The 15576-nt window shown below is 40.5% G+C and overlaps 1 protein-coding gene across 6 annotated transcripts in view; it reads right to left on the reverse strand.

The window, feature by feature from the left end:
- The window catches only part of CP (ceruloplasmin), a 60430-nt gene extending 48842 nt beyond the window's left edge, over positions 1 to 11588 (reverse strand). For all 6 annotated transcript variants that reach the window (XR_011527207.1, XR_011527206.1, XM_070576290.1 and 3 more), the window contains exons 1-3: positions 11069 to 11588; positions 2783 to 3030; positions 792 to 1004 (exon numbers count right to left, since the gene is read on the reverse strand). Coding sequence is in view for 4 of the 6 variants with exons in the window: in XM_070576290.1 (XP_070432391.1) it covers positions 792 to 1004; positions 2783 to 3030; positions 11069 to 11211 (604 nt within the window). In the remaining 2 variants the exon portion in view is untranslated. The remainder of the gene's footprint in view (positions 1 to 791; positions 1005 to 2782; positions 3031 to 11068) is intronic.
- Between the last annotated feature and the right edge of the window lie 3988 nt (positions 11589 to 15576).

Genomic DNA, 15576 nt, shown 5'->3' on the forward strand with positions numbered 1-15576 from the left:
AAAACAAAAAAACAAAAAAAATAAAAATATTGGCTCCCGATCTAACACCTGTTGCCAATCTTCCTTTCTTTTCTTCTTCTTCTCCCCAAAGCCCCCCAGTGTATAGCTGCATATTCTAGTTGTAGGTCCTTCTAGTTCTGCTATGTGGGATGCGGCTTCAGCATGGCTTGATGAGCGGTGCCATGTCCACGCACAGGATCCAAACCTGCAAAACCCTGGGCTGCCAAAGTGCAGTGTGCAAACTTAATCACTCACCCACGGGGCTGGCCCCACATTAAATGCTTTTTGGCAAATGAGAAGGTTAGAATTCAAAGTTGTGTATACATCTTCTGGTGTAAGCCACGAGCTGAGACAATATGTCTTTGCAGGTAACTAATTACTGTTCGAGTAAGAATTAGATTTCAAGCTCCTGACCTATGTTGTCTTTTTCATGATGTTAGAAATAGATATTATATATCCCAACACAAAACAAATAACTACAGATCTATCACCCTGGTGGCCACTAAGGAAGTCACACTTCTCTTCAACGCCACTCTTGGAAGTTAGATACAGCGAGCCTGTCCCCAAGGAGAGCGTATTTCTTGCAGTTTAGTGATGTATATAAATACTTGTTCCATTTGTCCCTTCTTCTCCTTATCCTGTGCTGCTCTTCTTTTCTTTTTTCCTTGTCCCACTACCTCTCTACCTTACCTACTTAATCATAACACGGAAGACTTGACATATTTAAAAAACAAACTGCCCTATATCTTGTCTTTTGGTTATATATTGTGAGTAACAATGAGAAAATGTACCTTTTTTACAGACTATTAAAGGTCCGATGAGTCCTGAGGCAATATCTTTTGGAGCATCAATGTGGGAGTGGTAAATCCTTGTCACACAGTTGGCATCTTCCACACCAGGACTTTGTTCTTGGCTGGCATGCATTACATATGTATACTGCTCACCTGGATACACTTTGTCATCTGCTTTTTGAAAATCTGTGGTGTTATCAGGGTAGATGGCCCCTAGGAGGCAACATGCAATGAAATTACAAATTGGATATGTTTGAACTTAAATGAGAGAATAGATGGTTAATTTATTCAGCAAACATTTATTCAACATCTAGTATGTGCCATCTTGGGGATGCAGTGATTTCCTATTTGAACACAAAGGCTAATGGTTGGGGGTCTGGAAGCTTCACAGGAGATTTTGTTATTATTTTTTATATTTGACTGAGTCTTCAGGGAGCAGTAATAGGTAGGTCAGGAGAATAGCAACTTTCGGTTTGCAATTTAGAACACCACTTTTGCCCTAGGGGCATGATATGGAAGCATGAGCAAAATGGCCAACCTCTCCCATAATTTGAAATTTCTTATATCAGATTTTTGCCCAGGAAGTAATCATGGACTTTTACAATTTTTTACTTTTAATTTTGGAAATTTCCAAACATATGCAAAAGTTGAGAGACTAATATGATGAACCTCCATGTACCCATCAACCCAGCATTAACAATGATCAACTCAAGGCCAATCTTGTTTCATTGACACCCACTCTCACCCACTCCCGTCCCCATCGACTTATTCTAAAGCAAATCACAGACAACATATCAGGTATTCACAAATACTTGAGTATGTATCTCTGAAAGATAAGAACTCTGTTTTTCTTTTAACATAACCACAATACAGTTATCATTAGATAATTAAAAATGATTAATATCCTAATATATCATGAAATTGTAAAAAAGAAATGAGATGGACATCAGCCTTTATGCTATGAATGTAATTGTTTGGTTCAGAAAAACAATCTAAAAATATATGGTCAAAACATTCACCTTCTAAAGCAATACTTTGTTAAAAAAGAAGACTAATAATTAATCGAGTCTAATTTTATCTTAATTTCCAGAGTTGATCCTTATGATTTCAATGAACTATAGCATGGCCCCAGCATTTTTGCTTATGATAATAGCTGACATTTACTGAGCTATTACTATGTAGTCTCATTGTCCCTATTTTATAAACGAGGAGACTGAAGTGCAGAGAATTTAAATAACTTGCCCAAGGTCATTCTGCTAGTAAAAGGCAAGGCTGTCCTTGAACCTTGGTCTGTTAATTTCGAAGCCCTTGCTCTTAACCACAACAGAACCCCGCCTCTTTTCATTATCATCATGAAATCCTAAGAATGAGACCACAGGCAGCAAACCTGCTCTTCCTTCTTCTTGTACCATCTTTAAGGCTTCCAACTCCTACATTCAAATGACCCTTTTAGTTAACTGTCTTAGATGAATTGACTCCGGGGTCATGCGCACCTTTTGGCTGATGTGTGAGACTACAAAGCTGCTCAGCTGGGACAGTTCATCCAAAGCTAGGGTGGGAGGTGACAGTGGCCACGGTATGTTCACATGTAGGAACTTCGGAGATAAGACAATCCCTGTCTTGAATCCTTTCTTTTCCCTTTGAATTTTTCCTCTTCTAGGCCTTAATGCACGTTGCCTATTTCTCTTATTCTGACTATTTGGCTGGAAAAGAGTTGGGCCCTGGGAGGGAAGTCCCAGCTCTCACTGACTCTCTCTATGCGAGTCCACCCAGAAATCCCAGAAACCCCATTCACACTGCACACAAGCGAGCAGAACAAAGAGAAACACGGCATTATTACGATGAACCAAAACACCTATTAGTAAAATAGTGTAGAGCTAAACAGCATAGTTACAGGTCTTATCCAGGAGGGGAGACCATAATCTTAGAGGTTAAAAAGTGCTCTCACTGAAAAGTAAGGAAACTCCAGCTAGAATATGAGCTGAACTTACCCTCATGCTCCTTATAGTAAGTTACTCCATGTGGATGAAAAGTGTAGGGCCTAGAGGCAAAGTTTTTTAAGTGTACATGAACTTCATCTCCAATTTCAGCTTTGATAACGGGGCCTAAAAACCCCAGCCAGACAGGCTTTTCTAGAATTGTTGTAAAGCTTCCATCTGTGTACTGATGATAAAGGGCCTTCTTGTATAACCTTCCAATTCTATCGGGGCCATTTTGAAGATAGATGTCAGAATGTTCCCTGAAAAGCAAAAAAGACAACTCTATCAGAAGCCATCATTTCTAGGAATAACATTATAATTAAAGAAAAATTAATGACCATATCACGTTAAATGTTTGCCTATTGTTACAGGATGCCTCCAAAAAATGAAGATGAGAACTGGCTCTTAACCCTGCTATTTTAATTAAGGGAGATGTCCCACATCAGGTATGTGGCAGAGAACTATCTGTGAATGTGCCATAAAAATATGATGTATCTTACCAGAGTATTTCCTACATGATTTTCCTATTAAAATAGAGAGGCGTTATAGGATAGAATATAAAATAAAAGGGAAATATTATGTAAAGCAGTTGAGACATTACTCACTTATGATGTCATTCTTTCAGCTACCGTAAAAATTTGAATTTATAAACAATCTGGATATTTGAAACTTCAAAGCATGTGTGTATATATATTTCCTAAATAAAGTAAAATTAATGATGCTAAATTAATTCTATCATTTTTATTTTTTCAGCAGCGTTAAATCAAGGTTGGAAGTTAGGCATGCAATGTGTGTGGGTTTTAAAATTACCTTTGAATTCAAATTACCCCCGTGTTCTTTTAATCCCTTGCTGCCAAAAATACTTGAACATTGAATGTTTATATTCTGGTCAGTGGCTGATTAATAGTTGCTCAAAACTTTTCTAGAAATATCAGCAAATTGTAGCCAGAAAGAAAAAAGAAAGAAAGAGAGTTTGGTATTCAAACTTCTGAACTGATTCTTATGTTGTTGTCCTTAACAGAAGGCTCTGGAGAGCTCGTGGGATCCATTTGGAGGCAATGCCATCCAGCCATTTAGGAGGACCCACCTAAAACCTGGACTTTGCCAAACCTGCACAGCCGAGGTCTCTTTCACCAGACGAAAGACTGCTAACACTCAGGCTGATGATCTGGGTGTGTGTGTGTGTGTGTGTGTTGCCCACTTTCATCTCAGTGACCTTTGATGCTTTACCATTTTCCACTCACCCCTGTGGGGCCGGCTAACCTGATGGAGGAATACACTTTGTCTTTTTGCCTCAGCTGTGAGCCCATAGGAAAGAGTGAGAGAGATTTTCCCTTCCTTTCTGCAAGACAAGAGTAGGTCTTGTCTGCAGCTCTGGATTGATTTTCACTGCTGCAGAGTTTAAGGGCCTGGTTTTTAAAAGATTTGGGGCTCGAGCCTAATGCTTCTTAAGCTCTAATGTGCATGGGAATCTACTGAGGACCTTGATGAAATGCAAGTTCCTGGGCCCCTGCCCCACTGATTCTGATTCTGTGCATCTGGGGTGGGGCCCAGGCACCTGCATTTACTAACAAACACCCCTCCGCTCTGGGCTCGTGGGTAACCTGAGTGGGGTAGGCTCTGAGGTGAAGGGGAGGAGAGCTGCCCAATCCCAGAGGCAGTGGGAGTCCTTGAGTCCGTGAAACAGAAAGGTGGCAGTTTCTGTTTCCAGTCCATGCCCTGGTAGTAACCAGACTTCTGCTGGTGTGGTTGCATGGGGACATCAGAGTAACCTGAGCACTGGGACCAGTGGGTATGGCCGCTTGGCAGTGGTCCTGGTGGCTGTGTTTGGGCAGTGGGAGCAGGTGTTGGAGATAACAGAGCCTCCATGTTCTGGACTGACGAGGGGGCATGGACAATGAGCATCTCATAGTTGTCACCCTATTCTGAGGGCCTTGATTTTCCCAGATTGTGTAAACCCCAAGATTGTCAAATTGTTCACTGACAAATGAATGAGCTGGGGTCCCCACCCCCTATCCTGATGTGAAGAGAGTCAAGCTGGAAGTTAGAAGAATAAAGAAACGGCATCTTGTATAACTGGAGTGGAGTGGCAAATCTATGCTTATGCCTTCATTGCTCCTATTTGTCTTCATTTCCTAATTGTTGCAGTTTCCATTTTGTTAGAACAAAACAGAAAGAAGAAATTCAGGAAGGCTCCAAGAGACTTCAAGGACATCAAAATGCACGGACAAAACAGCCGGACAGGGGTATGAATACTTCCCCCGAAACCTCAGCATTCTCATGGACAGGAGTAGTCTTAGACGTTTTATGAACAGCAAAATCCCAAGGCACTGAAGCCGCTGAGATTAAAGGTAGAATCCTCCAGTCCACACAGTGAGAGGAGGTCAGCGAGAGCACAGCTTCAGTCAGAGCACACTGAGGGGGGGCAAAGCTCCGTGTGCAGCGACGGACTCCTCTCCGCTGCCACCAGGAGAGCCCGGACCACTGAATCGCCCACAGGCCCAGCTAAGCCCGGGGATAAACTTTCTCCAGGGTCTGCATGCACTCCTGTTGCGAGGAGCCTGGTCCCCACAATATTTAAATAGAGACTCTAATCTGTGTTCTATCATGCCCTGATGCACATCTTACATAAGGCCAAAGTTTAAAAATAGCCCTCAAATTCTTAAGGCCTCATTTAAATACAGTGTGTATTTATGTTTTCTGAATGTGACTCTAAGGCACTTAGGATATGTCATATCCCGTTTCAATAAACCTCGGTGGGCTTTGTCCAAATGCTTTCATTGCGTTGACATTCTCCTGAATTAATCATTTCCTGGAATAGGAGGAGCCTGGCCTAAGCTTTGGGATTCATTTTTTATATACAAAGATGTTTAGGGGGGGTAAAAATTACTTTTAAAATAATTGATCTGAAGTTATAATATATTCAGGGTTTTTAACATTTGAAATTCCTATTATATACATAGCAATATACAAATATGTTTCCCGTCTTCTCTTTTTTTTGGGAAACAAAACTGTCTTCACCAAATTGGGAAATATTTCACACCATGTGATCCTTGTGGGGGAGTCTATTTGCTCATGTTCTGTCTTCAGAGGAACATCAAAGGGTCATTAGGGGATGTTTATTTAATTTCAGGAGCACAGCTTGGGGACAAAGGTTCAGTTACTGAAAGCATGCAGGAAGCTTGCCAGACACATATTCAGTCTAAAGAATCTATTATAGTTGTTCTTTGAACCAAACAAATAATTCATATTAATTGTAGTTCTTCCTGTTGACAACTGTAACGTGCTCTTTTCTGCTCGTTAAAATAGATATATCCCTTTCTTAGTAATCACATCCCTCTTTTTTAGCCCCCCAATTCCTATAATCCTATAGCCAATTCCTAGAATTTCTGGTAGATTCAGACCCAGAAGTGAGTTTTCAATGGTAGGGAAATTTTAAAAAATTTTATACTGACTTAGTAAGATAATAATAATGCTACTCTCGCCCATAAATTCAGAATGCACTCAAGTGGTCTTGGTTTCTGTTTAAAAATGGTTACTAAAATGTGGGTAATATACATGGAAAGTATCCGGATTCTTGGCTTCATTAATTGAGACAGTATCTTAGTTTACTATGGCAGCATAACAAATTATCACATAGCAGCTTAAAATAATACCCATTTATTATTTCACAGTTCTACGGGTCGGAAGTCTGGCACAGCAAGACAGGGTTCTCTCCTCAGGTTATCACAAGGCTGCCATCAAGGTGTTGACGGATCTGAGTACCTGTCTGCAGGCTCAGTGGAAAAATCCACTTCCAAGTTTACTCAGGTTATGGGCAGAATCCAGTTCCCTGTGGTTGTAGGATTGAAATCCCTGTTTCCTGCTGGCTGTCAGCCGAGGGCCTCTCCCAGTTCCTTCAGGCCACCCGTACTCCTTCTCAAGAGGCCCCTTCCATCTTCAAGTCAGCAACAGTTTTTAACTCCCCATGAGATCTCTGAATCTCTCTGACCTCCTCTTCTTCCACTAGAGAACTCTCTGCTCATCGTCTCCCTGTTTTAAAATCAGCTGTGCCATCGACGAGAACCTAAATCGTGAGAGTGATGGCTCATTATATTCACAGATTCTGGCGATTTAATGCAGGACATCTTTGGGGACTATTTAGAGAATTCTGCCTTCTACACATCGGAACCACAAGGAAAACAGTCAAAAACTAACTGGTAGACAAAGACTCAGCCTAGGTGTACATAGCACAAACTGAAGTGAATTATAGGTGCTAACTAGCCTCACTTCACCAGCACAGCAAGAAAACAGCATCTAGATGTCAACTTCCTTCTGGATAAGTTCTGAGAGAAAATAGCGACTGCGATAATAACTTGCAGAGCTTGAAAACAGTGAGATGTTACGGTCTCCTAATGAGCTCCTTCGTAACAGGCCGTCGTGCATGAAGTGTCTGTCCCACACTAGCTGTTGCTTACAAGGTTTTATTTGGCGACCCTGAAGTATGAGTCATTATAAGTGACTTTTCCCGATAATTTTAGCTAATAACTGTACCTCTTTGAGAATCATTTAAAAAAATTTAAGACCATTTTTGAAGGGGTAAAATGAATGCCTTCAGTGCAAGTTTTTCTTTAAGAATATTTAGTTTCCTTTCCTGTTTTCTTAAACAGGGGATTCTGGAAAAACATTTCAACTTTTTCTCTGATGATAACTGTAAATATTAAAATTTATTGAGTATTTTTGGCATCCTGATCATCATTATATCCATATCATAATTATAATACTTATCGTTATACCGGCGGGGGTGACATTCTTAGTTTGTTCTCTATTTCTTTGGCAGAATTTGAGCCGTTATTTCATTTTGGTCATTGCTTCTGCTTATAATGACATCTTCACTATACCATTTCTGATTTATTTCTCAAACAATGGGCTGGAAAACTAGGTAACAAAGTTTGTAAGAACTGTGTGTTAACTGACAGTCACCAAGCCTGAGTGAGCGCCTACAAAGCCGATGTAAAAGGGTTTTGCAATGGCTGTTCTTGTGCTTAAATAATTTTTCACTTACTTTTAGCTTCCTGTATGTCACCAGAAAAATACGTAACTTGCCAATAACAGGAGTATTATTTATTGCTATTAGATAGCCAATAAACTCAATAAATATTTAATTAATGCCTATTATGGTCTCAGAACACATCATTGTGTTTACTAATTGCTTTTTAGATGTATGTCTTTTATTCTTATTTAAATATAAGTAACAGGAGCAGGAGTTATATTTTATAGGATCTTTAACTATAATTGATTTGTTAATGTGACAGATAAGGCACAGACCTAAGTAAATAGCAGTACTGAATATAAGGAAATTACTTTCCAGCTCATCTCATCAGAAATAAATATTATTGGTATTAATACAAGAGAGGTAAATTCTATTTTACTAGTAAAAACCAAAAATCCATACATTTTTCTCCTTTAATAGCTGTCATTGTTTTCAGTTTCACTAACCCTATACGTAACTCTATAAACTGATTTTTCCTGTTTTGTTTCGTTGTCTGAGTTACTCTGCCGTGTGAATCTGTCCACATTAGGAGCATGTGAAGTTTTTACAACACAGCCTATAATTTCTTCTAATTTCCTGTATACCTTGTATTCATTCATTTTCATTTACGCACAGATGTTTGTTTAGTGTCTCCTGTGTTCTAGGTACTAGTGACCAAGCAGTAAACATCACAGAGTTCCTGCCGTCTCCATACACATATTCCTCTGCATTGTCCCAGATCTTCAGGGTCAACCTCAGCTTAAACTTAATCCTCTGCCTGGCACCCATCTTGCATTCTCTCAGCCTAGTTTCTCAGCCTGTTTGTCTCCACTCCTTTTCAGCTGTCACGCAACAAGGAAGCCAGTCGTATCTGGTGATAGCCTATCATCCTTTGCTGACTGGATGGGCGCCAGGCCTGAATGTTTTATGTCCTCCCCAAAATTCACTTGTTGAAATCCTAACCTCTGATGTGGTGGTACTAGGAGATGGGGCTTGGGGAGGTGCTTGGGTCATGAGGGTGGAGCTCTCCTGAGTGGGATAAGTGCCTTATAAAAGAGACTCCAGAGAGCTCCTCAGCCCCTTCCGCGATGTGAGGACACAGTGAAAAGGCTATGAACCAGGAAGAGAGCTCCCACTAGAACGTGACCGTGAGGTGCCTTGATCATGGATTTCCCACCACCAGAACTGTGAGAAACAAATTTCTGTTGTTGATAAGCTCTCCAGTCTGTGGTATTTTGTTATAGCAGCCTGAACTGACCAAGACAGCTGGTCATGCTGGTAATCGGAGACAAACAAGGGAGCGAGAAGATGCCACCTAAACTCATCTCTATGAAACATTTAGCATAGTGTTGGCAAAAGTGCCGAAGCTCTATCCAATATTCACTGTTCAGATGTATAAAAAAATCACAGGCAGTGAGCAGTGCCGTCTAGACTTTGCACGACTCCAGGCTGTTTTGCAGCCGCAGGAGATTACCAAGCCACTGGTGCATGACGTGCCCAGCTCAGACAGGACACAAGAGTGCTTAAAAACAAGGAATTCTCTCCCTGCCACCCCGCAAAAAAATGCTTAAGAAACTCCCGCTCTCTTCTATTCTCTGATTTCTAGAATTAGAACCTTCTTTATTGAAGCGTGCTCATGACAATGTCTTGTGCTTAGTTTATGCCTAGTAAAGCTGACTCAAGTTTTGATCATGAATAATAGTAGAGGGATAGTAGGAGGGGCCTGGAGTAGGACAGTATTTTGTTTAAATGTGTCTGGTTTTCCTATAAAAATTGCCTATAATTTACACTATATTTAATCAGGGAAAATACTGAATCCACACAAAATAATGCTTCTGGTGAAGCCATGAAAATATGTCATATTCCTAAGAAGAGAATCCCACCTCAAAACCAGTTAAAAAAAATTTCAAGAGTACTAGTTTGATTTATAATCAGTTACCCTTAGGTCAGAAACTTTCCTTACTGTATATTACTAAATTACTAACTTAACAATTAGATACTATTATCAGCTTTGCATTTATTTTTTGCTGTGAAAAATTTCAAAGATACATACAGTTAATGAGAAAAGTATATACCCACCAACAGAATCAACAATCACAAAATTTGACATACCTGTTTAGCTATTTTTTAAAGACACAGTCTTAGCAGCTGGTGGTCATTGGGATCATTTATCACGATTAACATGTGTTTTTACGTGTCGCCACTAAAATACATTTATCACCATTAAAATACATTTTTAAATGCAATGAATATTGGTTTTAAGTGCCAAATTTCAATTTGGTGGTAAATGTTTAATTAACATTATTAAAAATGATGATCTCTTAGAAGGACTAGACGGATTTACAACTAGAATATACAACTATGTACTAGGGCTTTGGTGAGGGAAAAAAAGAGAGAGAGGAGAAGATTGGCAACAGATGTTGGCTCAGGGCAAATCTTTCCCAGCAAAAACCCGCCACCAAAAAACCAGGGGCGGTGATGTCAGCAGGGGTAGAGGCAAAGAAAAGAGCAAAAAAATGATGACGTCAGTATAGATAAACTTCCATCACAAAAAACTTGAAGGAGAAATGTACTCTGTTTTTCTGTATGACAAATATTGCTTGAAATAAGGGGGCTTTCGACTGAAACATGAAAACCTTTAAGTTACATCCACTTTTTGGGGGGGCCATCATAATAGATACCTCACATTTTTGCACATATATGACGTGCCGAGCACTGTACTAAGAGCTTTCCATGCACCCGCTCTTCAGACAGTCGGATGAGGCGTTTCTGTTACCTCCGTTTTACAGATTAGCACACTGAGGCTGGGAGAGAGGAACACAGTGAACTGTCCGGAGTCATCCAACAAGCATTAGGCGGAGGCGTATCTGTTAAAGTTATATTTGCTTTCTATAAAAGATGTGTCAAAGGATTAAAAAACTTTTTATCCTTACCACTATTAATCAGTAAATGGTAGAATAAATGCAACATTTTATACATTCTTTAAATTTAAAAACTTCTGCATAAACAGACAGAAAGACTGAACCCTGGTGGGAGATGCAATAGCAAGAGGAGAGGTAATGGAAGCCGGCACAGCTCCCAGGAGCTCGGGGAAAGGAGCAGGGCAGCCTCTCCGAGACACAAACAAAACCCGGGAATTTGGGGGAGGTTTACTAAAGTGCCTTGGGTTTCAAGTCCACGTTTTGCAGTTTTTGTATACAACAAAGAAACATTTTATCTTATAGGCTTTATTTTTTAAATTGATAATTTATAAAGTTGGTCTATAAACAAGAAAAATAGTGACTTACGTGTCAACTGAAATGAGTTTCTTTTCCCCACTGTCAGAGGCATAGTTCCAAGTTGTTTCAATAATTCCAATGTAATAATGCTTATTTTTCGCCCAGGCTGAGTTACAACATAAAAGAAAAATACCAAGCAAAAAAGTCTTCATTTTTTTTTTCCTCTTGGAGCCTTAGAAGCAATGGAATGAAATCAGAAGCAGGCAATTTTATAAATAAGGCTTTCTTCCTTTATTTGCTTGATTGACAAATTTAATGTTTCGCAAGAATAAATTGTTTCCTTGAAGTAAATAACATTTTCCACTCCGGTTCTGTTCTCGTAAACCCAGAAAAAGACTAGTTTTCGCTTGCCAGGCTTCTCCGATTACAAATAAAAAGTCAACAGTTATTGTTGGAGGCACTAGAGTGTGCATAACTCTGTGCCTTCGTCCATTCATTGTACAAATTCCAGGAGGGCAGAGATCAGCCCTAAATGCTTTCTTTGTTTCTCCAACAATATGCCACAGCAGAGTGCCCTGCACACAGTGAACTGTAATAAATCAGAATGAAGATTATGCAAAATGAATAAAAACTTGTAGCTCTTTACTTTTGAAAAGCCTAAAAATACTTAATTGCAACTTTAAGATGCAACACGTGATATTTAGCATGCCAAACACAAGTACACCAAAATAAAAATTTTATTTTGAAGGATTTATCTATTTTGTAAGCTCTGAACATATCTGCATAGAAAATTTACCAGATTATTCTGGATTGCTGTATGTAAATAACTAGCAGAGCATAATAGGGGTTGATAATTCGTTTTATTTTTATTCTTATTGAGGTAACATTGGTTTATAAAATCATAGAGATTTCAGGTGTACATCATTATAATTCATCATCTGGATACATTACATTGTATTCACCACCCACTCTAGTTTCCATGCATCACTTACCAATACCCCTTTACCCATTTTGCCTTCTGTCAGCCACCCCACTTCTCCTGGTAATCACCAATCTGTTATATGTGTTTATATGTGTGCTCGTTCTTGTTGTTTTTGATCTTCCACATCTGAGTGAAATCATACAGCATTTTTCTTTCTCCATCTAAATTATTTCACTTAGCATAATACCCTCGTGTTCCATCCATGTTATCATGAATGACAAGATTTCATCTTTTTTATAGTTGAGTAGTATTCCGTTGTAAATACACGCCACATCTTCCTCATCCATACATCCATTGATGGTAACTTAGGTTGATTCCATGTCTTAGCTATTGTAAATAATGCTGAAATGAACATAGAGGTGCATATGTCTTTTCAAATTAATGTTTTTGTATTCTTTGGATAAGTACCCAGAATAGCTAAATCATATGGTAGCTCTATTTTTAATTATTTTAGCAACCTCCATACTGTTTTCCATAGCAGCTGTATCAATTTGCATTCCCACCAGCAGTGTACAAGGGTCCCCTTTTCTCCACAGCCTCTCCATTACTTATTTCTCGTTTTTTTTTTAAATAATATCCATTCTGCCAGGCATGAGGTGATATCTCATTGTAGTTTTGGTTTGCATTTCCCTAATAATTAGTGATGTTGAACATCTTATCATGTGCCTGTTGGCCACTTGTAAATTTTCTTTGGAAAAATGTCTGTTCAGATTCTCTGTCCCTCTTTTACTTGTTTTTTTTTTGTCATTGTCGTTAGTTTATGAATTCTTTATGTATTTTGGATATTAACCTTGTATTGAATGTGTAACCATACATGCAAATATCTTCTCCCATTCATTAATTTGTCTTTTCATTTTGTTGATGGTTTCTTTTGCTGTGCAGAAGGTTTTTAGTTTGATGTAGTCCCATTTGTTTACTTTTGCGTTTGTGTCCCTTGCCTGAGGAGACATGTTCAAAAAGATACTGCTGGGGCCGGCCCATGGTGCAGTGGTTAAGTTTGGTGCACTCTGCTTTGGCAGCCCAGGTCCACAGGTTCGGATCCTGGGCATGGACCTACACCACTTCTCAGCCATGCTGTGGTGGTGACCTACATATAAAAAAAAAGTAGAGGAAGATGGGCACAGGTGTTAGCCCAGGGCTAATCTTCCTCAAGCAAAGAAAAAAAAGAGGAAGATTAACAACGGACGTTAGTTCAGCGCAAATCTTCCTCAGCAAAATAAGAAAAAGAAAAAAAAGATGCTGCTAAGACTGCTGTCAAAGAGCATACTGCGTATGTTTTCTTCTTGGAGTTTTATGGTTTCAGGCCTTATATTCAAGTTTTAAGCCATTTTGAGTTAATTTTTATTTATGGTATAAGATAACAGTTTAGTTTCATTCTTTTGCGTGTAGCTGTCCAATTTTCCCAACACCATTTATTGAAGAGACTTTCCTTTCTCGATAATTATGTTTTAATCATCAAAGAAATTGGACATAAATAAAACTGTCTTCAAAGGCAAAGGTTGGTCTTAGTGAACAGAAAGTGCCCTAGTTGTTGATCTGGGATTTCTCTCTTTGATGTGGATGTGAATTTTAGGGTAAAATGTTATTTATTAAAACCTTGTCTTTAGTCACGACGTAGCTTTTTAGAGCGGAAGAAAACCTGATGATAATGGTGCACGTTTTGTGCTAATGTAACCTTTTTCTCTAGAATACCTGAACACATTCTGTAAGTATTTGCCGAAAGTAGTGTATGGAAATAGACTGGTCCAGGAGCAGGCACCCTGCCCTTGAGCAGCCCATTCACTCAGTGAGCACTGCTGAGAGAGCCCAAGCGTGCCAGCCCCTGTTCTCGCACTTGGGGACGCAGCAGTGGACAAAGCAGACAGGAAGCCTGCCTTCCTCAGCTCCCAGGCCACGGGGTAGAGACCAACGATAGACGACGAAGCGCGAAGTACGCAGTGTTAGCAGTGTGCCGCGGGGAAACGTCAGCCGGGAAGGACACTAATGAGTCCTCCGGAAACTGCAGCAGGAAGATCTGAACCTGACGGCGCCACAACCTAACCCCTGCCTCAGTTTCCTCATCCGTAAAATCTCAGTCTCAGAGGGCTGCTGTCCAGCCTAATGAAATGGTCCATGTTAAGGCACATAGGGGAGACGCTCTTCTCACCAGCTGGTAATGATCTTTACTAATTGTCCTGCTACAGAAAATTGACAGCTACAGCCCCCAGGAAGTCCCAAGAACTTCTCGAGCCTTCTTAAATGACTGTGCCCTCATGCCCACTGAGAGGACCTGTGTGGGGCTAATATCTTGCCCAGACTCCACGGGCCAAACACTGTGCCAGGGCAAGGTGCTGCTCCTTTTAAAAATTGGTGTCCAGAGGGCTCCTTTTCCCAAATGGTCCCCACAGAGGAGCATCTTTGAGCAGCCCGTTCTCCCAGAGGGGAGCTTTTGTTCAAACTGGCAGGAAGCCACTATGCGAGCCAGTAGCTTTCCTGGCATTTCCTTCTTTCTCATTCCCTACTCCATGCTCCTACTGAGCCCTGTGGGGTGGAAGGACAGTGATCAGAGCACAGGACCATTCCCTGGAGTCACTTCTTCCAGAAAATTCTATCCCAAAACACTGCTCAGAGAGTTACTGAGCTGAGGGCTCCAGGACGTACTTGTAGCGCCCCTCACTCTGGCGGCGAAATGAAATGGTTAAACGGGAACACCCCCGACCAGCACGTGGGAATGCTTTGTGGTGTAACGCAGACAGGGTCAAGAGGTCCATATTTCTGTGCTGTTTGGTGAGAGTCAGTCCTCCCATGAAAGGGCATGTAGCTGCTGAGCGGCAGGAAGTCGGGAGAAGGCTCTGAGCCTCAGGACAGTCTAAACAAGAGGGAGAAGCCACTGGGGGCTAATAAGTGGCCAGCCATTGACAGAGTTGCTTAACACTGGGAATTTCACTACAGTGACTCCAGAGTTGGTTTATAAAAGTGGACTTTGAATAATGTTGCAACTGAGAATTTCCACACTCGAGAAATGCATTATGACAGCATAGACGGGTGTCATACGTCATGCGAAGCAGCGGGCCCACCAGCAAAGGCTCAGCAGACTTAGAGCATTGCAAGAAAGAGGAGAAGAGAGGACTCTAGACAGGAACAAGCAGGCTGTCCTCCAGCTGTGCCTGTCAGAAGGTTTTTATCTCAGAACCTCAGGCTATGCTTTTGTAGTTCGTTATAAATAATTACCGTATGCCTACGTTTGCTGTTTAGTAGCCTGAGTAGAGTTACGTGGCACAAGTTTTAATAATTTTCCTCAATTTCTTTTCTTGTCATCTTAAAGATTTCTGGACGAGATGAGTCTCGCCTGCATTTAGCAGTCAAGATTCTGGGGCTGCTGATGGCTAAAATCAAGGAAGCAGTCTTCACAGAACATCACTTCGGCTTATTTCTGTCTGGCAAGATGCAGTCTCTTCTTGCTCTACCACTCCTGCTTCTACCCTCTAGTTTCTTTCTCATCGATCTTGTCTAGAACTGGCTCTTACCTTCCACTCCATGACATCACAATTACTAAGAAACAAACCGCCAAGGACAGCCCCTCACCTTGCAACAGCAGAAGACGCTAACTATAAAA

The sequence above is a fragment of the Equus przewalskii genome, chromosome 15 (genome assembly GCF_037783145.1).
Source record: "Equus przewalskii isolate Varuska chromosome 15, EquPr2, whole genome shotgun sequence".
In the NCBI taxonomy this organism is placed as follows: Eukaryota; Metazoa; Chordata; class Mammalia; order Perissodactyla; family Equidae; genus Equus; species Equus przewalskii.